The following is a 25,543-nucleotide window of genomic DNA, read 5'->3' on the forward strand; positions in this document are numbered from 1 at the left end:
TCCTCTCATCAACAGACTGATTGCTGGTCCATTTTCAGCTAGAGTAAGAAACAGTAGTGAGCTGTGAAGCCGCTGCTGAGTTGTTTCGATAATTGAAATGCCAAATGCAAAACTAAATATAATTTGCCATTATCTTCCCCAAGATGCTGTGGGTGTTTTGAGTTTGTGTGATACTAGTCTAAGAAATAATTCTTTCATCTGCTCCTGCTGTCTTACATGAGGGTGATATGAGAGATTGTTGAACAGGACTCAGCCTAGTCATTGTCCAAAAATATTTTAAAACAACCGAATTGAAGGACCCTGTAGGGGTTGAATAATATTCCTCTCAAAAATTCATATCCACTTGGAACCTTGACCTGTGACCTTAAGTGGAAATGGGGTCGTGGCAGATGCAATTTGTTAAGGATCTGGAGATGAGATCGTATTCCATTTTAGGGTAGGCCGTAAATCCAATGGCCCTTGACCTTATAAGAAAAGAGGAAGGCACACAGAGAGGAAGGCCATGTAAAGAGAGAAGTTGAGATTGGAACTTTGTGTAGACACGCCAAGGGATGCCAGGGACTGCCAGTAACCACCAGCAGGTAGAGCAAGATCGTGGGACCATGGGACAGTTTCTCCCTTCGAGCCTTTGGAAGGAACCAACCATCTGATGCCTGATGGCAGACCCCTGGCCTCCAGAAGTGTGAGAGGCAGCACTAGGAAAGTGACTCACCTGCCAGGGCCTTTTTGAGTCCTTTTGGAAAAAGGGGGAGGGGCTTGCTGCATGGGGAGGTGGAAGGCATCAAGGTCAGGAAAGACAGAGAAAGGTTGAGGAACCGTGCTGAATTAGAGACTGATGGGGACCGCACAGAGAACGTCGTGTGTGATCCTGGATGGGTTCCAGGCCCAGACAAAGGACAGCGGTGGGACTGTGGACGCAGTTGAAGTCAGATCTGCGGAAGAGTGCCGGTATTGTCAGCGTGAGTGTTGTGGTTTTGGTTATTGGGCTATGGTTAAGTAAGAGGTTAACATTTGGGGAAGCTGGGTGAAGGGTATATGTGTTTTTGTCCCCCCCCCCCATTTTTGCAACTGCTTTAAATTCTGAAAGTATTTCATAATGAAAATTTCAAACAGTGGTACCATGTATAGGAGCAGGGGGCTGAGAAAGAGGTTTGGGGGATGGTTTTGGATACGGTAAGGACTGTGAGCTGGCTCCCGTGCACATTTCTGTAATGAAGATACAGCTTGTTTCTCAGTGCACCCACACATTTCTTTTCACCCTTGTGAGGAAGGTATATTCACTGATTTTAAAGCAAATCCCTTGCACGGGGTGTTATACGCAAATAATGAATCATGTAACATTACATCAAAAAAAGATTAAAAAAAGATAAAAAAAAAAAAAGCAAATCCCTCCAAGTACTTTGGGTGCAAAGAATGTCACTCATGAAAACAGACTCCTATACGTCTCCCCACTTGAAATGGGATGCTGTGCTGCTATTCCAGGGGAGTGTAATGTGTGTGGCCCAAGAAACCCACATGTGGAACAGAGAGGGAGAGTTTCGGTTGGAAAGAAGCGCGTACAGCACAATCCCATGGCGTACAGATGGACAGGGAAGTCTGTGGCCTCCTGTCAGGACGCTAACAGTGAATATCAATAGAACGGGGGTGAAGTTCATTTTCTTTTTGGTCATTTGGGGGTTTTTGTTCATGAAGTGAGAAGTTTTTTATTTTTTGTTTTTAAGGAAAAGAATAAGATGATTTTTAGAGGGCAATTTCCACTCTCTTTCCCCTAAAAACGAGCTCTGTGTTTGGTCTACGATAAAAAGCCCTAAGCGGACACTTCTTGCAGAATACATTTTATTATTCCACTCTCTCCCCACGTAAGACTGAGGCTGGGGCTCTGTCGCTGTTCTCAGAGGTGGCCCACATGACAGCACGGTCTGTTTTGGTGGTTAGAGTCTGAAATATCCAACTGACGAATAGTCTTGGCGCAAGACCTCAAGATTTCTCTCTCTCTTCTTTTTTTTTTTTTTTTGAAACACTGTCTGCATTTTGTTTATCAAAAGGTCTTTCTTTTTGGCACAATTAAATAGATTTTAGAATTTGCAGTTGTGGGTCTTTAATATATTCATCCCAAGATGCCTTTGTGCATCTGTTATATATTTCCATATTGTTTTTGCTAATAGTTTTGGAGAGATTTTAAACATTTGAACCTTTTTTTTTCTTGCTTTAAAGACAATGTCTGGAGAAAGTTAAGGACCCAGAAAGTTATTAATTTTTTTGGTACCCCTCAGTGCGCTGTAGTCAGCTACTTTCAAGACGAAAGGGCCCATTTTTTTTCTTGCCCTTCTTTGCTTTTCTCCTTAAATAGACTTTGCATTATTCAAGAGGATTGGATTGGGCCTCTGGTATGAATTTGTACTGATCCCATATGCTAATTAACTATGTCTTATCCCTAATTCAATTGTACAAGATAAGATCTTCATATATATATATATATATATATATATATATATATATATGGTAAATACATACTATGTCTTAGAGATCAAATACTGAACAATTTAAATTAAATATCTGTTTTAGGTCACATGTTTTTTTCATAACTATTTCTGCCTTTTATGATGGACTATTATTTTGGAACAGGCTTTATCATCTTCTCTTCACATCTTTTGTTGTTGTTGTTGTTGTTGTTGCTGATTCCACCCATCCCCTGGCCACACAGCAGCAAGCTGGCCTTCTTTATTTTGACCTGGTAAACTTGGAGCTGGCATCATGGCTACCCTTACTTTGGGACACTCCATGATTCACATTGCTCTCTGTTCTTATCAACACTTTGTTATATGCTGATCATGGGAATGGCATTGGAATAGCAACACCTGTAAATGTACATGTCCTTTAACTCACATACAAAAGAGAACCAAGCTATTTAAAGAGAATCAAACAGACCGAAGGGTGAAATCATGGTGGATTAAATAAGAAAGTGGAATTGGATTCTAGCTTCGGAGATGGCTTATCTTATTTCTAGGGAGCTGCTGTCATAAAATTAGTCATCAAATGTGTTAGGACTCCGAAATGCTATTGGAGTTTCAATTTACTCTGTACTTCTGGCAGTCTAAAATATGTTCCAAACTATTTAATCAAACTGGTTACATCTTTATTTTAGCATCTTTATTACTAGAAGATCTTTCCAAACACGTATTTCTACAAATAGGAAAATAATGAAGTGTGGACTACTGAAATGTTTCAGAGAAGATTTTTCAGACCTTGACTTAAAAGCATGTTTTTATGAAAACAATTCCAGCTAAACATCTGTAAGTAGCTCTGTCCTTGAAGGTTCTGGAATCAGCCTTCATTTCTGCAGGCTTGTCCTTGTCATCCATCATTTTTGTAGCAGCTGCCTTCTTCCTATTTTGGTGCAGTTACTGTTAAATATGTCTGGTCTTGTTGGTCTTATCTTAGTAGCAATATTTTCTTCTTTTTCATTGTTGTTTGTAACAATGAAATCTGTAACCTGTAGACTTGTAGCATTGTTTGCCATGAAATACTTCTTTTCCTCTTCTTTGATTTTTTTCTTTGCATCCCAAAAGATCTATCCTTTTTGCATGAAACTTCCCTTGATAAAGTTCCTTCTGTCTGCCATGCAATTATGGAATGCTCAAGAAACTTCTTGTACACCAGTACAGTATGGAAATGCTTCACTTGGGGAACGGTCCTGCCAAATCCAAATTCTTTAAGTGAATTAGTACTTGGGGAAATACTCAGTCATATGGGTTTTGTGGCCTCTGAGATGATATTTTGGGTATTTGTGACCATATTGGAAACTTGGAGGAGATGTTTATGGTTTGGCACCCTTACCTTCTTCTTGCCAGTGGCACCCTGAATTTCTTCTAGGGACCCATCCTTTATGGATGCTAGGCATGAAATCGGACCCAGGGCTTAGCAGGTTTAAACAGGTTGATCAGCATGCCCCATCCCCCTCCTGTGCTGACTAGGTCAGGGATGTGTTTACAATGGTCAAAGTCAATAAAAGTAAGGAGACATTTGGAGATCTCACATCCTGCCCCTGAGTAGAATGGGAAAAAGATTCATGGCATTAAGTGCTGCAGCAGTTTTGTGACCCTGTAAGAGGAACAACTGGAGATGCTATAGGGGGAAAGGCCAGGTGTGTGAAAGAAAGGGTCTGAGGATACAGCGAACTCAGTGGGATGCAAGATAGAAAGAAAGATAGTAACCAGGTCCTTGGTGAAACCATTGGCAATCTTGGGATCAAACTACTCCTTAACCATTCCTACCCCTCATCTTTTTAGTTCTATAGACCATTAACTTTTAAGGTATTTTGAGTAGGATGTTTGGTTCTTTAACATGAAAAGTTTCCCAACTTGAAGAAATAGAGGCTGCCTTGATTTAATTGTAGTAGAGCAGTCTTCAGTAATCTCCAGTTAAGCAACGTAGAGGATTATTTAATATTCTTCATTTCTGCTCCCATCAGTTAAACGCTTTGGCTGGTTTCTAGAGTGCGCTGAATGCCCACAGCTAGCGAACTGCCCCAGTGCTCGAGAGGCCATGATCCTACCCGCAATGATTGGCCAAGTGTTTAAAGTAGGTGTTTGATGTATTATTTTTAGAAATGATTTCTTGCTTCTAACCCTTTTTGGTTAACCAATCAACTGTACATCACGATCACATCAGAGATTAAAGCGTGCATGCACAAACACACACACGCACAGTCATTCGGCCCCATTCCCTGTGCGGTGGGGTGAGTTATAAATGGGGTGCTTGTCCATTTTGGCTTATCAAGGATAGAACTATTTTATACTGCTTATCTCTATGTATTATTAAAAGGACCCCCTTCTCAAAAGGGATCTGGTTTGGATGATAAATTATATGGTCGTCCTAGTTATAAATCTCATAATAGAATTACACCTATATCCTTTGATTTTTCATGACAAGAGAAGGGGCCACTTGGGAATCAGGGAGCACTGGCTACTGAAGGTCCATACACTCAGTCATTTGGCCACAATTAATTGGGCCCAAATACTATTGTTCAGCAAGCCAGAAAGTAGTTGATGCAAGTCTTTGCAGGATGAATGTGACCTGGTGTAAAGAGAGCTGGAAGCTTATTGTTAATAGTGCTTGGTCAACGTTCTTGGCAGCTGACATTCTTCTCAGTGTGTATCAGGCTCTTTGGAAGTACTTTGAACTTGCAGTAGTAGAGTCCAGGGGAGTTTACGACTTGCAGATCTTCACATGAAGTTGGGCATCAAAAGCAAATCCCTATAATGTTCTAGCCACGTGAACCCGGCCCCCTGGTGCTGTATCTATCAAAACCACCTTGGCATGAAATTGGCTTCCTCCCAGGAGCTCTGGGAAGGGGCAGATCTGCCCTGGAGGTTACTAGCAGAGAACATGATCTGCGTCTCGGGGCTTCTTTCTGCGCCTTCTCAGGTGACTCCTGACTCCTGCTTACACGCTCTTAGGGTGTAGAGCTAGAAATGCCCTTCGTGATGTGACCACAGCTACCTTTTTATATTCTTGGGTCTGAGTGCCTCCAGGAATTTGTCAGTTTCAGAGCAGGGATACATAGAGGATGTATTTATGTTTTGTTGGAGAAAAACAGAATTTTTCTTTAGACAGGGAACGGGTGCATATGTTTCCTATCGTCCCACACACTGTTAAGACTTTGAGGTGAGTTTCCTTTTTTTTTTTTTTTGAGTTATCAAATCAATTTAATGTATTGAAATGAACTTTTTAAAATTTTTTATAATAATTTTTTATCATGTTATGTTAGTCACCATACAGTACATCCTTAGTTTTTGATGCAATGTTCCATGATTCATTATTTGCGTATAACACCCAGCGCACCATGCAATACGTGCCCTCCTTACTACCCATCACCAGCTTATCCCAATCCCCCACCCTCCTCCCCTCTGAAGCCCTCAGTTTGTTTCCCTCATGGGAAGCTGTGGGAGGGGATGGTGGATATTGTTGGGCAGAGCCACTGGGGGTGCACTTTCCCAGCCCTCATAGCTCACGGGCCACACTCATGATGTCACCTGATTCTGCCCAATGCCTGATGATTCCTTCATGCTTTCCTTTAAATCGACTCTTTATTTCTACCTAAATAAAAATAGCCTTATTCTGAGCAATGATCTGAGTATCCGTTATTCCATGTGTTGGTGAAAAGTTCTCCAACATCATGAAATACGTAACTACTGAAGCTTTACAAGTTTCTTTGTGTTCTACCTGAAAGCACTTGTTTAGGATGGGTGGTGTGTGTGTGTGTGTGTGTGTGTGTGTGTGTGTGTGTGCACACGTGTGAATGCATTTGTGTTGGGAGAGGGTGCAACCATGGTTCCAGGAAGAGGAGAGCACACCCAGATCTCTGGCAGCAACATTCCATTTGAAAAGGTGTGCTCCTGTCATAGGAATTTAAAAGTAAATGATGATACAAATGATTCTATTACTAAACCTGGTCCTTCTGATCCCCAAACCCAGACCATTCACTAGACACCACCTCTTCCTCACCCCAGGTCTTCCAGTTACAAAAACCAAGACTCCCAGGGCATCTCAAAGGATGACTAGAGATCCTGGTACAGGGCCGAGATTGTGTCTGCCCCTCCATCCCCTTGACCATTCCCATCCCCATCGCCACCACGGCTGTGTCCCTGTGGGATCAGTAATAGCATGGGTGTGGGTAAGACTTTCAATGGGAATGGCACAAATGCCTCCCTTGGTCCTCCTCCAGGCTCTCCTCGGATCCCCCTTCTGTTGGCCCTGGCCCTCCAGCTGACCCGCCTTTCCTTCTTCCTCACTCACAACTCACCTTTCATCCCTTTGCACCCCATCTTTCTTACCTACAGCCAGTTTTTCAGGCTCCTACCACTGTGACAGCTCTGAAACGCAGTGCAGTGCAGAATACAAATTCCTCCCCATGTCCCTGCCTGGTGCTCCCCCTCCCCCCAGCCAGTCTCAAGGCTGCATGTGGTCTCTTCAGTATAAAGCTCATAGCAGAGACAGGAGAGCCTGCTCTTGGTCTTTGTGCATTGAAAACAAACACCAAGGGAATTCCGCTGAGTCTCCCTTTGTAAATGTCCTTAATCCCCTTATCTCCCTGTGTGGGATTTCTGGGCCTCTGCAGGAGGGATGTGCCAGTCTGCCACCTCATTGCCTTCCCCCAGCCCTCTGCGCCCTCTGCTTCCCTGCTTGTGTGCATCCCTCCTTTTTCCAGACCGCAGCTCTGTGTCTGCACCAGCAGTATCCCTGACAGCTCCTTAATTGCTACACGCATTTGTGTGGTTCCCTGGCAATTATATTTCAGACCCCGTCAGGGTACCTGCTAGCCTCGGGGTTCTGTTTATATTAAATATCAATAAAAAGCTGATAGCATCAGTGCAGATGGCAGGCTCACAAAATCATATTTTACTGGGAGCCAGGCCTGTCCAGAAGATGGAAGGAAAGAATGTTTAAATTTCTTTCTCTCTTCCGAACGGTTGAAATGAGAGGAGACTTTCTGAGTAACTATCAGGGATGGTTTCTTGCTGAATGATGACAGCTCTATATTCTCTAACTGGGTGTTGTCCTTTATTGCGTGTGACTTGTCATAATATCAGTTTTCTCCAGAATTGGTTCTGTATGTCCCCCCCGCTCTCCCCAGAACATAGGACAAGGCTTCAAATACCCTAGGCATTTTGAAGGGTTTATTGATTGAACAGGTAAGATTTTTTTTGCCTTTACTTTGAAGAGGAGTGTGTTTGGGGCAGAGGCCCAGGGCTGAGTGGTTCCGGGTCCCATATCCCCTGCCCCGCCCACCCCCAAGGAACACCTTAGCCCCTCACCGGCTGTGTGGCCTCCCTGTCACTAGACGTGTGGCCTCATCTTTCGGAAACAGTACGGGCCCTCCCAGGAGCTGTGACTGCTGGAGAATGAGGGTGTAGGGCACCTGTGGACGCTTAGCAGCTCCCAGAAGGAAAGCCTCGCCGAAGGTTTGCAGTACCCAAATGTGGATGGTCGAGGATTTCCTGCTCTTACGGTTGCCATTCCTTCCTGGCGCTTATGAGAAACTTCTACCAGTGAGAGGCGTCCTGCAAGGGCGGCTGGCAGGGATGGACATACCGAGGACTTTTACAACAGAAAAACTGGTGTTAGCAACTCTGTGACAGTCTGGCTATTTGGGGACACGCTTTTCCCTGCTGCCGTCCATAGACCTTCCCATTTGTGTGTGACCTGAGGAGCATGCCAGCTCCCCCCGGGCCAGCCCCCCCCGCCCTTGCTGCAGTGCTCAGGAGGACTGTCGTCCAGGTGCCCTGCTGTGGCCTGCTCCCCGCGTGGATCTTGGAACAGTGAAGAAGAGAGGGCTCCTGCCTTGGCTGTCAGAGCGCCAAACCTGGACCCTCCCGTGTTTGCTGAGCTCATCCTCATTCGATACCCATGGCTTTCTCTCACTGCCGTCCTAGTGCAGGCCCCACTACGGCCCCCTGGAAGGACAGCAGGAGCCTCTGCACACTCTGTCCACCCTCACCCACCTGCCCCTGCTTGGTTGCTCTCCAAATGACAAGGGTATTACCGCCCTCTCTTCAAACTCTCCAGGGACCTCCACTGTCCTCAGACGGACTGCAGACTGCAGATCAGGGTCTTCCAGGCCCTGAGGGGTCCCCTAGCCCTGACTCCTCCCACCCACTGTGGGTATTTAAACTCACAGCTGACAATGCCAGCATCACCTTGCCCCTCCCCCTCTGCATGCCTATTCATTCTGAAGATTCCAGCCCTGCCAAATCTGTGCTAGTAGGACCTTCCCTAAGAGCGCGTTTCCTTACATTGGGTGTTGCCCCTTCTTAGATTAATCATGGCTTTAATTTCATCCATAATGAGATAATTGTTGGGTTCTCTGCTTCCCCTACTGGTCTGTATGCTTCATTGGGTTAAAGGCCATGTCTGGTTTTGCCCACTGCTTGATCCCCAAATCCTAGCATAGTGCCTGGCAGTCAGCAACTATTTTCTGAATGAATGAATGAATGCGTACATACTATACCCTTTAACCAGCTTGTCCAGTGGTAGTAGAACTAGCTACTACAAGTGGAATAATTAAAAGAGAAGAAAGGAGAAGCCTCAGTGAGCTCGACCAGGGTGCAGATGGGGGTGGGTGCTGGAGGCTAGACAGGAAGTGGATCTGAGAAGGGAGCCTGGGCCGGAACAGAGCGTCTTGGAGCACCAGGCAGCGGGGTGCAGTTTCTGCGTGCTGGGTTAGCAGGAGCTGCTGGTGCTCCTGGAGCAGACTGAGTGGTCTGGCCATGTTATGTGGCACAGATCTTTGAGCAGGATGCTGAGTTCCAGAGAACTGCTGTGAGGGTCTTGCAAAGCTGGTGTTGTTTCAGGACTTTCTGGTGGAAAGAGGGTGACTATGTGCCAACCCCGTCTCTGAACCTGTCAACACTGAGATTTGTTCCCCTTCCAACCACAGCAAATCCTGAGGAAGGAATGAGGCTCTGGTGCTTCAGCTTTTTGTTAGAGACCTGAAGGGAGACTCAGTTAGTGGGAAAATAATCTCTTACACACCCCTCAAAGGAGGGGTTTTAAATTAGTGAACACCAACTTACCTGCAATTTATAAAAAATGCTGTTTCAGAATCAGAAGTCCCTTGAGATGTGTTTATCTTCACTCTACAGTGTCTTATCCAAGGTATTATGTCTTGTAAATGCCCCCTCTGCAAGCAGACCCCAAATCCAAATGCTGAGGGCAACAAAAGACCCTTACTGATGGCTCTGCAGCAGAGAACCCAAGGTGGATGCTTGAGGGGACTCTTGCAGAGGGCTCCGAATTGGTTCCCAGCACTACCTTATCTTCATTCACCATGTCCTGTTCAGCTCATGCACAGGTCCCATAGCGAAGATGCTATGTCTGGACCTGAAGACACCCTGATGCCAGCCCCTTTCTCCAGGGACTTCCCACTTCATTGACTTGCTGACAGCTGGGAACAGGCAGCCTGCTGTGAGCCCTGTGTTACCTGGTGTCTAGACCACAAGTCCTGTGCCTCCCCTTTCTCCCACTCTCTACTTACTGTCTGGTAGGCAGTAAATAAAGGTCAAGACCTCTGCTCAAGTCTTCTTTCATCTAACAGTTTAGACAAGGAACTTAGCTAATCTCTCCCTTGGGCAGGGCGATGTACTGGGGAAATGGATGTGGGTGCTCGGAGGGTCAATTTCCACATGTGGTAAATGGGGTCAGAAGAGTAGTTTGTGGCTCTCCTGCCTGGGACATGGCACATTGCAAATGTTCCGGAAACGACAACCTCTGCTGTTGTCATCATCATCGTGATACTTTGATTTCTATCATATAGTTTTCCTCTTCTTAATATCTCCAACAAAGACTTGGGAATGGTTTATTCCAGAAGAATAAGGAGTGACAAGGAGTTTCGCCACAAAATTTAAAATATGTTAAAAGAGGAGGGCTATTTAAAGTTAATAGATTTAAGGCAAAACAAACAAAATCAAACAAACATGCGGAGTCACTGACGTGAAATCTCACTGGGGAATTAACCCTGACCTGTAGCACACGGAGATACCAGTCTGAGGGAGTCTAGAGTACCTTCTGGGATTTCCCAAAGCGGTAGGTGTGTTTCCCATTCCTTTTGCTTTCCAGACCCGTGCAGAGTGGTTCAGCATTGGACCATGAATCCTCCTCAACCCTTTGGTTTCGGGATTGCCAGAAATTGGCTCCAGCTTTGTGAAAAGCAACCTGCATTTAATATCTAGCACATCACTAAATTTAGAGGAAGGGGAAATGTTTGGCAAATAAATCTATTTTATAATTCAACACATATTAATGGCTATTTTCCAATACATATAAGTGCTTGATAATTAGCATCAAAACTAGTCATTATTTAACCTATGATCTATTTAGAATGAATGAGAGAGATGTCGTTCACTTGCTGAAATGGGAGACACAAAGACCATCTAGCCATTCTCCTCTTGTATATGGTCCAATATGCAGCGCTGAGCAAAGCTCCTGTGTGGACTCAGCACGCCCAGCCCTCCCTGTGCCTGTTGTAATTTCACATCCAGGAGACACTCATCTTCAAAGACTTTTAGGAAAGCCTGAGACCCTTCCTCCAGCTTGTTCTAGGCAGGAAATAACCCTCTTTACAAAGGGCACCTTTAGGAACCCAGTTGAACGTGGATTCAGACCCTTCAAACAATGGTGTTTGGGTTAACAGTTGTTTGTAAATCTATATTAGCCTGTAATTCACTAGAAATGGACCTGTATTTTGTGGTAGAAAATGTCAGGTTTCAATTAATACAGTGCTGCTCATTCACTGGAGAATCAATGATATTGAGAAAAGAGATGACATGCATATCCGGAGACTTGGAGGTCTGGAGAGGAAACTCAAGTGCTAAGGAATCTGTGAAGATCCTGATTGCTCAAAGGAAGTAGGCTATGCTGGCTGTAGATTTCAGAAGATAAGAAATTTGATTTTTGAACCATGAATAAAAGTGTGGTGGGTCTTGGCACTGACAGAGTACAGATTATGTCTGCTAGAAAATGTATGCCTGGCAGGAAACTCTCCATCTGCTAAGTCCTTCACCATGGCCTGCTCATCTCACCAGCCCCATCTGGAGTGTTGTCTCCTTGCTTACGGGGCCCCAGGGACACTCACTGCCTTGATGGTCCCCAGGACCCAGGTTTCTTCCTGCCTCAGGGCCTTTGTACTTGCTGCTCACCCTGCTTTGAAGCTTTGCTGGCCAAACTGTTTCTGAACTGACACCTTCTCGGCATTTGGGTCTGTCCTCAAAGAGGTCATCTTGGACCACCCAATAAGAGTAACTCCCTTTTCCCCTTCCCACACATGGTGATTCTCAAGCCTCCCGTCCCTTTTTATTTTCTTTATCACACTCATTTCTATCTGGAGTCTCATTTATTTGCCCATCATCACCCTCCTCAGGCCGAAATGTCAGCGTCATGGTCCGTCTGGTTCACTGCTGAATGCCTGATGTCGTAGGTGCTTAGTGAATGATCGTTGAATGAACAAATGAATGTCAGTCATCAAAAGCATCTTGCCCTGATAATTGGAGAAAGGGAGGAATAGGCTTAGGTACAATCTCACCTGGAGAGCCCTAGGACAGCTGAATTGCCCTGGGTGGGGAGTTGGGGACTCACCCCAGAACTGTGACTAGTGATGTGCCTGCTGATGGTAAGAGGTCTCATATCCAAGAGTCTGACTCCAAAGCCTGCATTTCAGACGGGGTTGCTGCACTGTTAGGGTGCTGCCCAGGAATTCTTGCTGCAGAGAACAGGGAGGGAAGAAGTGGAGAACTCTTCTTGGGACCTTTATTTATTTATTTGCGCATGCACGGCATAAGTAATGGCCCATGTTTATGGACCATTTTGGATGTGCCAATCACTGTGCTAAGTGCTTTACATCCATTAATTTCCTTGAACCCAAAGGGCTGATTGACTCAGGAGGATGGACCTCAGGATGACCAAAGGGGCTACTCATTCAGAGGTACAGAACTGCAATGGAAAGGTGTGTGAGTGTGTGGGGGAGTGTGCAGAGAGAACATCAGCCTTCTGTAACATCAGACAACCCCCATGTAGCGAAGTGCCAACTTGTTGGGCGATGGGGAAGCACAGGTGAGAGTAGTTATTTGGGTGGAAATAAGGGAACTATAAATGTGACTTTTGATAGGTTATAGGATACACGATAAAGACAAAGCAGGGATGTGTGAGCCGCTTTTCAGATACAAATTGCAAATAGATCACAAAGGTGGTGTGGGACTCTTACTCTCTAAACATCTGCTAGTAGTCTGTTCTAAAAGCTGAACATCTGATAAATTTCTGACTGGCATCAGAGGTAATTTAATCTTTCAGAAGGTAGAGGAAGCAGGGAGCATAACTGCTATTCCTGAACTTGATAGTGACCACTATGAATAATAAGTTGACGCTGAATGGACAGGGATGTTGGCGAAAATGGCCATGTTACATGGAGTTCACTTTATTGAGCAGAAAACACTGGGTATTGACATGCACTAGGCATGAAGGGAAATTATTTCAGCCCAAGTTAGAGCATTATAGGCAGGACCTATCAACAGAGACTGGGAAGAATGATAAGCTCATAAAATTATAATGCAGACATGAGAATCCGAATTGTTTCCGTTAAAAGGCTTTTAAACATCCTTCGCTAGGTAAAAGACCTACACTCTATTAAACTCAGATTTTAAAAAGAACACATATAAACCACAAAATATGGGTATATTATATGGCATAATTAAGAGAGTATGAATACATGCAGTGGGTCTAATGGTGGCCCCAGAAGATATGCCCAGCTCCGAATCTGCAGTGCTTCCTGCAAATGTGACTTCATTTGGACATAGGGTCTTAAGTTAACGATTTTGAGATGAGGTCATCTTGAATTTAGGGTGGACTCTAAATCCAGTGACTGGTTTCCTTAAAGAAAGGGAGTTATGACACAGAGGTACACAGAGAAGGCCACGTGTAGATGGAGGAAGAAATTGGAGCGATCGTGTCTCCAAGGCAAGAAACACTAGTGGTTGCTGATGACCACCAGAGGCCAGGAGAGAGGCTTGGAAGAGTCTGCATTGGAGCCCCCGGAAGGAACCCATCCTGCCAATACCTTGATTTTGGACTTCTGGCCTCCTGAGTAAATTTCTGTTGTTTTAAGTCACCCAGTTTGTGGTAATTTGTAATCGTAGCCACAGGAAGCTAACACAGTACATTAACCCCCTAAGAAGATTAGGGGTGGAAGTGGAACCAAAGCTCAGATTAGTCACAGACTCCTGAAGAACCCCAAATGAGGCAGCAGGGGAGCGGGGCTTTTAAAGAAAGTTTGAAACAGAACACAATCAAGGACACAAGGAAACTTATTGCTTAAGAGGATGCTGTTGATTTCGCAAGTGACCTTAAGAAAGCACATGTGCTCAGCAGCCATTGAGGGAACCTGTCGCCGGGTGCTGGTCCACAATGTCATGTTCACCTCCTCCTCAGGAGAGAGTCGAAGGAGCTGGAGACTGGCTACACAGGGTGCGATGGGAGGCACTAAACCTTTGGGCTGCTTCATTTCCACTTTCCGTCAACCATGTTTGGGAAAACTATTTTTAACTTTTTTTTTTAACTCAGATATTTAGATGAAGTCCTCATTTTATAACATTAGCATTTTCCTGTTTCTTTTTTCTTCTCTCTTTTTTTTAAGATTTATTTATTTATTAGAGAGAGCGAGCGAGCAAATGAGCAGGGGAAGGGGTAGCGGGAGAGGGAGAAAGAATCTCAAGCAGACTGCCTGCTGAGCACAGGGCCTTACAGGAAGGGCTAGATCTCAGGACCCTGAGATCATGATCTGAGCCGAAATCAGGAGTCAGTCACTCAACTGACTAAGCCACCTAGGCACTCCTCTTTTTTTGTGTGTGTGTCTTAGATAACTAATAATGGACAGCAATTCAAGATTTTCCATTCTATTAAAATTGCTTGCTAAGCAAAATTGTGAAATCAACACACTGTGATTACTTTACAAGCCAGAGGACGTGTAATCTCAAGTATTTGATCGAATAGGTATGTGTAACACAGCCTTCACTTTAACTAGACCATTTTTTTTAGTGATTCTGCTTCCCTTGTTCACCATACCCTGGGAAGATCAAAGCCTCCTTTTCTTAAAGAGGCATAATTTCAGAGTGAGATTTAGTGTCCAAACGATTGGTGAAATAATCCTCTGAGCATCACAATTCCTTTTGCATTTCTGAAGGTACGCACAGTTCCCCAAGGGGCAATCTTAGGTTTCTAGGACCACCTGAGGTTGTGGGTAGCCTTTTACTACCCCCAAAGAAACCAGAGTCAAGAAAAAAAAAATTCTCTAACTGGAAACTGTTTGACTCCTTAACATGTTGAGACAGAGAGTGAGTGAAATGGAATTTTTGCTACTAATTGTGGAAAGTTTTTATATGATGTCAACATAATTGAGGTCATTAATGGAGGAGGCAAGAACCATGGAGTTTTCAGTGTCATTATTGTATTTACCTCTTTGTGGATTAATTTAAGTGGATTTTGTAGCAAGGAGTGAGTCACGATAATTATTGTCAAGCTTGCACAGGAACAATAAGGGGTTCCATTTTCCAAGACTGTGAGGATAAAGTCTATCTCAAAATTACTTTGTGGTAGAAGGTTGAATTGGTCATTTTCACTCTCCCAGCCTATGATGTGGTGTTTTATAGTTTATAAGAGTTTGACAACTTACCCTTGAGATAAGAGTCAGAATCCCACTTGTCTATGGAATCTGGGTAAGTGATCTGAAAGAATAGGCAGGCTAGAAGTAAGACAATACAAGACGCCATGTCTGTCCACGAGGTCAGGTGCCATTTTGTGGGCTCTGCCTCATACCTCTTCTGATGAGCATCTTGGGGCAGCCCACTGTGGAGGATAGATGGGGTTCACTGGTGTGAACAGTGGGTTTCTTTGCCACTATACCTAGCGCACATAAACATTTCTAGCATTATTTTGCTCATGATTTACTATGCTACTTGAGGACTAGAGTGGCCAAATCTGTCTTCATCCTGCCCTGTGTAGAATGGAGGAATCTTTGGAATAAAGATGCCATGGTGGGATTGCTGTGACTTGGGGTCCCACAGGGAATCCTGGTGAGGGTGCTGGAATCCAGGTGAATGGAATTGCTACACCAATGACTTTCTGTAGATTTGTTTAACCTTCCCGATACCCTTTAAGATGTGTATTACTATCCAGTTTTACAGATCAGAAGCTTTGTCATTGATGAGTGGGTGCTTTTAGGAAAGAACCTAACCTTCTGGTACTCTATTTCCACTTGGGGAGCATGGAGGACAACAATGGAACCTGTCTTGGAGGGCTGTGGTAGGGGTGACAGGAGATGAGCTAAGCACAGTGCCTGCACCACAGGAAAGACTCAGGACAAGTTTCTGCTTCCCCCCCTCCTCTTCCTCATGGTTAACATGCTCGCCCTGCTGTCATTCTTACCCTCATCGTGCTGGGGCTGGACAGTGATCTCCCCTCCTAACAGGATGTTACTTAATGCAGCAGCATTTTGAAACAGGATCTCCAGTAGTTTAAAAAAAAAAAAAGTGGTTGATCACAAAGCATCCTTCATGATCCATCTTGCTTCAACCAGTATGCAAACAATACTTGCTTATTTTCCTTCTCTGTCTTTGCCCTTCATTCTTATCCATGGGCAGGAGGCAAAGGGTCATCTTTCAGCTGCCAAGAGTGAGGAAAACAGATTTGTTCATGGGATCACAGGGGTAGAAGTGTAGACAGTTGTCCGGAATCTGACGAACAACCTTTGCCTTTATTCGTTCACCCATCCATCCATCTCTTCATGCGTCCATAAACGTTTGGAATTTCTGCCATGCCCTGGTCAAAGGGGTACAGCCGAAGACCGAGGGAAATGGTTCCTGCCCTCCTGGAGTTCACCATCTGCTGAACAAAAGAAGTAGGGGTTGTAGTTATGTAAGTCCAATTTACTCATTTAGTTTTTTAAAAGCAAGCTTTGAAGTCAGAGGTGGAGAGAATTGGAATGGGACAGTGTTGGCTGAGGTCATTGCAGTGAGAGAAAACACATTTTTTTGGTTTTGTTTTGTTTTAAAGATTTTATTTATTTATTTGACAGAGAGAGACAGCCAGTGAGAGAGGGAACACAAGCAGGGAGAGTGGGAGAGGGAGAAGCAGGCTCCCAGCGGAGGAGCCTGATGTGGGGCTCGATCCCAGAACGCTGGGGTCACGCCCTGAGCTGAAGGCAGACGCTTAAGGACTGCGCCACCCAGGCACCCCTTTTTCTGTTTTTAATGCTGGGTTCTGACTCAGGAGAGGAAAAGATTGAAAATAATGCTAACAAGATCTCTCTTGGCTTTCTCAAGAGCTCTGTGCTGTGTGAGGTTGAAAGTTACAAAGACAGGGATGTGTCTTTCAAGTAAGAGTCACCAATAAAGGCTCCTGGGTGACTGTGGGGGCTTGGGCAGGATGAGGAAACCCTAATGTATGGAATTCCCAGGAGCTAAACATGTGGGGAGCTATAACTTTTTTCACAGCATCCTGTAAGATGGACCTCATGCTGCTATCTGCCAGCTCTGAGGGATGCCAGTCGGGGTTCTCTCTCGCTTTGCTTTGTAACATTCCTCCTCCCTTTCTTTTCAGACCCAGCAATCGTCAATGGGGTTTATTGGTCCGAATCCCTAAACAAAGTTTTCGTCGATAACTTTGATCGTGACCCGTCCCTCATATGGCAGTACTTTGGAAGTGCAAAGGGCTTTTTTAGGCAGTATCCAGGTGAGTATCCCTGCCTTGAGAATTATGATTGAGATTAATGATCCTGTGATATTTTTCTTTCCTGTTCAGGGTTACATTTTTTCCCCTCTTGTTAGGAGAAAATGAAAGATTAAATTCAAATCATGTATGCATGCATGCACATGCATGTACACACATGTGAGAATTTGTGCATGTGTGTGCGCGTGCATACACACACACACACACACAGGCATTTAGATCTGCATATGGTTTCCACATCTTTCTCAATAGAGCAGTTTATAGAGCTGCCACCAAAAGTGAGGAATTGGAGTGTGAAACATACCATATTTGATCTTTCTGGACAAGAATTTTGCTTTTATTACTATTAACTACTACAACTATTGTTATTGTCGTTACTACCGTGGAAAAGCACAAGTCATCGTTGGGCTGAACTAAATTCTGACTGAAGGTGTGAAAATTGGAAAATTGGAACTTAGGTTTACCCACTCCAGAGCTGACCGCCCTCAGAGGAAGAGCTTGCGGTGGCCAAAGCACCACAGACGTTAGCAACTCATCTTTAGGGCCGCCGATCGCAGCCTCAAATGAGTATGTTTGTCAGAGTTTGTCCGTCATACCTTTGGAGCAGGTGTTCCTTCTGAGGCCTCCCCAGGCCTCTGCTTTGCAATAAGAATTTAATTCTGGCTTGGTTTGAATTTTAATTAAGAAGGGAAGTTTTAATTTTGCTCACAAGTTGTGAAAACAGGACTCGAGGCTACAGTCGTGCCAACATCACAGCTGCAGAAATTAACAAGCTCAACCTAAAAGACGGAAAAAACGCCCTGCATAATCTTGGAGCAATTAAGTGGAGTCTTTTATGTTTTCATTAAGTAAGACTAGGCACCTGATGTCTTCCCACTTTGAGGCACAGAGACTGTCAGCCTCTGCCTCGAGGAGCCGTTTGCCCTGCACATAGCATCTGTCCCCTGAGACTTGCCTTCCAAGTGTCTGCTTTGCCAGATTATTCAACATTTCCCAAGAGCCATGTTCAGCAGGGCATGCGTGGTTCCTCCTGGAGCGTATGGAAATTTAAACAATAAGCATCCTAGTAAAGATAATGTTATAATAAACAGTGGTCTATTAAAGTTCCGGTGTCCCCAAATTGCAATCTGCTTTGATACCTTCAACAGAGAGTAAATTTAATGCAGATGTTGCTGAAAATAAAGCATGGTGGGGGGTTGATCTGTTGAGGAAGCTGCAGGGAGCTCTTACCATCTTACCATGTGGCCTTTAGATCAAGGTGGAACCGGTAAGAAGAAACCACAGATCATCTGTTGTCTCCACTAGTAGGAAGTCCTCAAACTATGGTCACGGGGAAATTTGAAAGAAAAATAAAAATAAGAAGGTGCCTTCATCATCTCAGGCTGCCATAACAAAATACCACAGACTGAAACCATGGGGACTGGTCAGGATTACTATGGCCTTGCCTGGAGGGGACCCTAAAGTAAGGAACAAAGACTACCAGGGAGACAGAGACAGGTGAACAGGTCATGATGGTACAATGTGTTTCATACTAAGATGGGGGAAACAGAAGATGCTAGGAGGTCACTAAAACGGAGCACAATCTCAGCTTCTGGAGGTAGGAACATGGAGTTCCCGGAAGGGGAATTTCAGGAAACATCAGCCTAGTAGCATACCTGTCATGATGTAGATTTATGTAGGCTTCCAGAAGCTCACCGTAGGTCCTGGGGCATGTGGCAATACTTCCATGTGCTGTCTTTTGGATGATGTAGTGCTCTATGTCTACAGTGTCTGATATGGTAACCACAAGCCACATGTGGCTGTTGAGCATGTGAGATGTGCCTGATGAGACTGAAGAACTAAAATGTGAATTTTATTTAACTTGAATTAATTTAAATCTAAAATTAAATCACCACATGTGGCTAGTAGCTATCATATTGAACAGTGTAACTCTATGGGAAAAGAATTTTGTGGTCTGATACCCAGTTTCCAAGGTACCGATTGGTCTACCTTTCAGTGCCTGTATTACGAAAAGGTCTCACCGAACAGAGAAAGAACTTTAGGGAGTCCCTTCTGAACACCAGCAACCACCACAGCAACAAAATACTAGTAAAGGGCCTGTGAGCTCTGCAGGATTGGTTACTCGGGCCTTATCTAAGTTCTGTTTATTTCAGTGTCATCCTTTGGGGTCTTTAGGGATGCTGTTAATATTAATGTCATGTTAATATTAGTGCTGATGATAGTAGATAGTGACCCCCATTTATTGAGCACTGTGCATTGTCTGATTTAATCCTTAACAATGATCCTGTGAGCTAGAGTTACTATAATCTGCATTTTTCCAATGAGGAAACAGACCAAGAGGTTAACTGATGAACCAAGTCATCCAGCAGGATGGGAGGGAGTTGGTGATGGTGTTAATATTTTCACCACCTCTTTCATACTTTATTCTCATGGCGGTTCTTACTCCATAAAATATGAACTCTGCCCTGCAATCCTGAGCCAGCAGGCTTTCAATCCCCATTTCCTTCACTTGAACATGTGCCCCAGGAGGATGGAGACATTTGGCTATCTCTCTGTTACCATCCTCAAACCTACATATTAGTATGTATTTGTTGAATGAGTGAATCACTCAGTAGATCAAAGTTTACCAGATCTATTGGCCCATCACACTGGTAGTGGCAACCCTGCCTCCTCAGATACAGTAGAGCTACAGCTTCTCTGGGAGGCTGGTCACCAGCTACAGTCTAGTGGGCCTCAGTGACCAACTGGGGAACTGGCATAAATACAGTATAGAGCTATGGTCCCTTTCTTTTCTCTACTGCTCCCCTTCCTCCAGGTCTTCCCAAGCCAATGACTTCATCATTCCTTTTATTTTGAGATTTATGCCCCAACCAACCTGGGCAGTATCCCAAAAAGGCATATTGCCAATTCTAGAAATTACATAGCTCATGGAGGAACTTCTTGGTTAAGTGTCAATTTCCTGGTTCTGAAAGATTTAGGATGAGCCAACTATTATTTCTCTGGGATTTGAAGTTACTTGAACACAGTCAAAATATCTGTGTGTACAAAAAATTATATACTGGAAAGTTGATATATCCTGGGGGAGATAGTGCCATTTGGGACAGGGTTTCCTGAAGTTTGTCTCCTAAAACGTTTTGTTGTGAGATTGGAAAAGGAAGGGCTTAGTGGTCACTTAGCTTGGTCAGTGCTGCCTCTGTGGATCCCATTGTAGAGATTCAAGATGACATAAGCAGATTAAAGGCCCTTGGGTGTCTTTCCCATGCAAGGCATAGAAACCAGTTTTACTTGTATTCATTTAACCCATGCTAACACCCAGAGAACTTCTCATGGGACATCTTCATGGAAATGCCTATGTAAGGAAGAGCATGGTGGGTGGGGACTTGGGAGACAAGTCCTAGTCATAACTGGAAATCTCGGGAAAATCTTTTGAACTCTGAGAGCCTAGAGTTCCTGCTATGAGTTGAAGATTTTGACCCAAGAGTCAGCTGTGGGCAAAATGGCCCCTGAGGGCCTGTTCAGTCCTGACTTGAGCCCAGGTGTGACCTTTATTGTTCCACTTTAGGCAGCTATGCCTAGAACTGTCTCAAAGTGCTGTCTTCATCCCCACTTAGTGTGTACCTCAAGTCCTCACCAGGAAGGGCCTGGGTCTCATGGTTCCTGCTGCCACCCAGGCTCTTTTCCTCTGGCATAGACTTTCTCTATGCACAGCCATACCAGAATTCCTCCAGTTCCCTGACCTTGATGTGCTCTCGTCAACCTCAGGACCTTTGCACATGTCAATCTCTGTGCCTGGGGTATTCTTATTCACCCTGTGGCCACCACTTACTTTTGTTTTATAATTCCTACCCATCTGCAGTGGGTTGAGTAGTGTCTTCCCCCAAATATTTGTCCACCTGGAGCCTCAGAATGTGACCTGACTTGGAAATAGGGGTCTTTGCAAATGTAATTAAGTAAGTTGGAATGAGATCACACTGAATTAGGGTGGGCCCTAAATCCAATATGACTGATGTTCTTAGAAGAGGAGAGAACAGACACAGAAAGAAGACAGAGACAGAGTTTGAGGTGATGCAGCTACAAGTCAAGGAGAACCAAGGATTGCTGGAAGCCCCCAGACACTGAGAAGAGGTGAGGAAGGGTTCCTCCCTTGAGCTTCAGAAAGAGTGTGGTCCTGCCCACACCTTGATTTTAGACTTCTATCCTCCAGAACTGTGAGAGAGTTCTTTCCTGTTAAGCCACCCAATTTGTGGGACTTATGTTACATCAGCTCTAGAAAACGAATATACCATCCTTCTGCTCTCAGTTAGAAAAAGATCCTTCTTCCCATTAGCAATCAGCATCACCTTTTGCATACTACCATAGCCTCAGGCACTTCTCCTTTGTGACCTCTCTGGTATGTGTGATTTTTTATCATTTGCCAGCTTCTCTGCTTGATGTGAAGCCTCCAGAGGGCAGGCAGGGCCCAGGCCCGTGTTTCTCAGTCACTGGTCTGTCCATCCACTGGCAGAACACTGGAGTTTGATGAACATCGTGATGAGTAGGCAAAAGGCTCTGTGTTTGTCCCATCTGTTCCACTTTCCTCTGGGATTCTATCCTTTACCAGTTTTCCCTACAGACAAATTTCATGTCAGCTTTTCAGAAAACAACAAATACAACAGTGCCTAGGAGAGTTACACGTCCATGTGCCTGGGAATGATCTCAGTCCAGAAGGAAAGTGTTGAATGTCATTAATCCTTTCCCCCCAGGCCCTAGCCTAAATGCTGGGACTGTAAAAAAGAATTATACCTTTTCTTGTCCCAATGGGACACACAGGGATGAGACTGTGATGGGGAGGAAGGATGGCCAAGTGGGGAGGGGTGGAGCAGGATCGAATACTCCCGGTCTGAGAAAACTCACCACAATTCAATTCAAGAAACAAACATCTGCTGAAGGTCTACCATAGGTCAACACATTAAAAAAAAATTCTCTTTATTTGGGTTCAAACCAATGCTTTGTGAAATTGGAACATTACCTAACCTCACCATGGATATAATTTCACTATGTGTTAAGACCATGCTACCCTAACTGTACTTGGCTTTATACAAAGCAAAATATTTGTTATTTTTAAATAAACTGTATTCTTCTCCCTTAGTATACAATATCATGTCAGATTTATTTTGTCTTCATTGCCTAATGACCTTCAATTCTCATACTTCTGGTTTCTGATTTGGTTTAGGAAACTCTTTAAATTAGGCCCAGTTGTAGGTGGGACATGTAGGTACAAGGAGAACATAATAAAGTGATTCTTTGTGTAACAAACTGCCATCTCATGGTTTTCTGAATACTAATTTGGGGGTGTTATCTCAGACACATATTGTCATTATTTCAACATGGTCCAGAAAACTGGTCATCAGTCATCGGAGACTCCCAATGCTACCATCTGAGTCAGGATTTCCTCCTGTGAAAATCATTTTTCTGTTTTTATTTTCTTCACTCTGAAGTCTGTATTTTAAATCCTCCATCCCTGAGAAGCACTGATGGTTGAAAACAATGATTCACTATCTTATTTTCAGGCAGCAACCACTTTTCTTTTTAAATGAAATTTTATTCTTAACAACCGAACTGTAAATAGAGAATGTCAACTTTGGACGTATCCTGACCAGTCTGCAAACCACAAGACGAAGGATATGGGATCCCATCTTACACATGGGGAAAACTCCCCAGGCTTCAAAGCCTGAAATTCAAACTTTGTAACGCAGCATAATTAGGGCTATTTTTTCCATCTCAGTGTGGAAAGCCAGGCCAGTATCCCTGATTATAAATACAGAAGTGAGGGGAGAACAGACCTGTGTATAATCTGGGATGGAAATGTATCAAGGCTTTCTACCCACCATGCTACACACATTGCTTTGCTCAGACCCAGTTACATGGCCTGACTGCCCAGAAGTCTGTGAGTGATGCTACCAGGTCCAACAACTGGCTGGACAGTGAGAAATGACCATTGGCCACGGGAAGGGGCTGGAGTCACGTCCTTTGTTGACAGCATGTTACTGAGGAGTCCCCACTCTCCAGCAGGTCTTGGAGCAACTGAGCTGAGGCCATGTTTGCTATAGTGTTACAGCCTGAAAGCAACTTCCCAGAGTTGGCGATGGAGCATATGATGAGCTCCAGGGCTGGTCGTTGCATGTGATTTTTCACCCTGTCTGTTCAATCAGCAAAGCAGAGCAGCCTTGAAATGCTATGAATAAATATTTGAAGTTTCTGGGTTTCTCATAACTCCATTTTTCTTCTAGGGATTAAATGGGAACCAGATGAGAATGGAGTCATTGCCTTTGACTGCAGGAACCGAAAATGGTAGGAAATGGTCAAACCTCTTAGTTGTATTTTAAAGAGAGAACCCGTGAAGAGGTTCGTTTTTACTTCATTTTTACTTAATTTTCCCCTGACCTAGGTACATCCAGGCAGCGACTTCTCCAAAAGACGTGGTCATTTTAGTGGACGTCAGTGGCAGCATGAAAGGACTCCGTCTCACTATTGCAAAGCAAACCGTCTCATCTATTCTGGATACGCTGGGGGATGATGACTTTTTCAACATAATTGCTGTGAGTGCAGCTGTTTTGTGCTTTCTCTGCCCTTTGGGTTCATCTGATCTTTTAGCAGCAACTGGTTCACATTCTCATTGCTTTTGTACACACATCCCATCCGAAATGAGGACCAGTTAATGCCATGGGGGTTCACTGAATCAGGATGTTGGAATGGCTTTCAAAGTCTGGGAGAACAGTGGAGCACATTTCCTCTCTGTACCTAGCACTTGGGCGTTGCCATCTGGCAGACTAGCACCAGATTTGGTTTTCCTGGGAGCCAACCTTTTCGGAACCTTGGGGAATTAGACCTTGCAAGATGTTCCTTAAGTGGCTCATGCAAACTAACTTTGAGCTAGATGTCTGATGACAATGATAGTAATAATAATCATGATGATAAAGCAGCTAAACTGTGGAGAGCTGTCTAAGTCTCACAGAACACTTGATCTCAGCTTCAGAAACAAAAGTGGCATTTATTAAGTGCCTACTGAATGCCATTTGCTTACTCTTTGTATTTGCATCTCTTGGTTCCTCACAGCCACTCTAGGAGGTAGGTAGGTGGTTTTGACATTTTCTCAGATGCGGCTGCTGGGGTTGAGAGGGTCAGTGACTTGCCTGAGGTCCTAGAGCAGGGAGGCGGGAGACCCAAGACCGAAGTAGGGCGGTAACATGCTTCTTGGAAAGGAACAGCAATTTCTGGTTTCCATCTCCAGTTGTTTTTCCTCTTCTCCCCGGTGTGATGCCCCTCCTACTCTTTCCCCAAAGATTATAGCCACAACGAGACTGCTTCTTTTCCCTGAGAACTTAACTGGGTACTCCTGCCTGGTGGTCAGCTGTGCTTTGCCTCATCACCTTGACCTAGGACGCCGAGTGGCTGCAGCAGGCAGTCGAGGCAGCGTGCAAGGGGACAGAGTTTGGGCTTTGGGGTAGGGACTTAGTTTTGAACCCTAGTTCTGTCACATATCTAGCTGCACATCTCGGGGCAAACCATATGAGTCTGAGCCATCAGCCCACCAGCTGAAGCTGGAGTAATCACCCACAGAGTTGCTACCAGGATTACCTGAGCCCAGGCACAGGAGGCCCACACCAAGGGCAGGATGTGAAGGAAGGGGTGTCATTTGAAGAGCCTCTCAGACAGGCTCCCAAGCCTGCAGTCTGTGTGGCTTCCCAGGTTCCTGAGCAGAGTGTGTCATCAAGATACCCTCTATCTGGGCAGTCTGCATGGGCACAACACCTACTTTTACTTGCTAGGCAAAGCCTTCCTTTACATGCTAGGGAAGGGCATGGGTGTCTAAACAACATTGGGTTTATATTGCGTTGGGATTGCTTGAATTAGTGTCCTGCCTCCGTGTTTCTGATGAGACTGAGCAAGACGGCACAGCTGTGGGCCACCATGATTTATAGCTTCCGATTTTAAAAACCCCTAAAGAAGAAAAGAAGAGAACGAGAACAAGAAATTCCATGGGAGCAAGGGTTAGCCTTGTTTATTTATTCGACTAGACCCAGTGCCTGGGACAGTGCCTGGTAAAGAGTAAGAGTTGAAGTATGTGTTGAAAGAATAATCCCTACAGCCTCCTTGCCCACTCCTCCTAAGTGTCTGATGGGGTTGATGTCGTTGCGGCTTCACCCCAGGCATGTGCCACGCAGCGTGGAGACAGAGGCACCATGACGTAGAAACCACCAGCTTGAGGTCCTGGAGCCAGAAAAAAAATGGC

The 25,543-nt window shown here is 44.6% G+C and overlaps 1 protein-coding gene across 1 annotated transcript in view; it reads left to right on the forward strand.

Moving 5' to 3' along the window:
- Positions 1 to 387: 387 nt before the first annotated feature.
- Positions 388 to 25,543, forward strand: part of CACNA2D3 (calcium voltage-gated channel auxiliary subunit alpha2delta 3) — a 488,288-nt gene continuing 463,132 nt past the window's right edge. Inside the window, exons 1-4 of the mRNA XM_034658484.1 lie at positions 388 to 959; positions 17,143 to 17,274; positions 23,541 to 23,601; positions 23,699 to 23,849. Coding sequence (XP_034514375.1) covers positions 836 to 959; positions 17,143 to 17,274; positions 23,541 to 23,601; positions 23,699 to 23,849 — 468 coding nt within the window. The 5' untranslated portion in view covers positions 388 to 835. The remainder of the gene's footprint in view (positions 960 to 17,142; positions 17,275 to 23,540; positions 23,602 to 23,698; positions 23,850 to 25,543) is intronic.

Source organism: Ailuropoda melanoleuca, chromosome 4 (genome assembly GCF_002007445.2).
Source record: "Ailuropoda melanoleuca isolate Jingjing chromosome 4, ASM200744v2, whole genome shotgun sequence".
Classification (NCBI taxonomy): domain Eukaryota; kingdom Metazoa; phylum Chordata; class Mammalia; order Carnivora; family Ursidae; genus Ailuropoda; species Ailuropoda melanoleuca.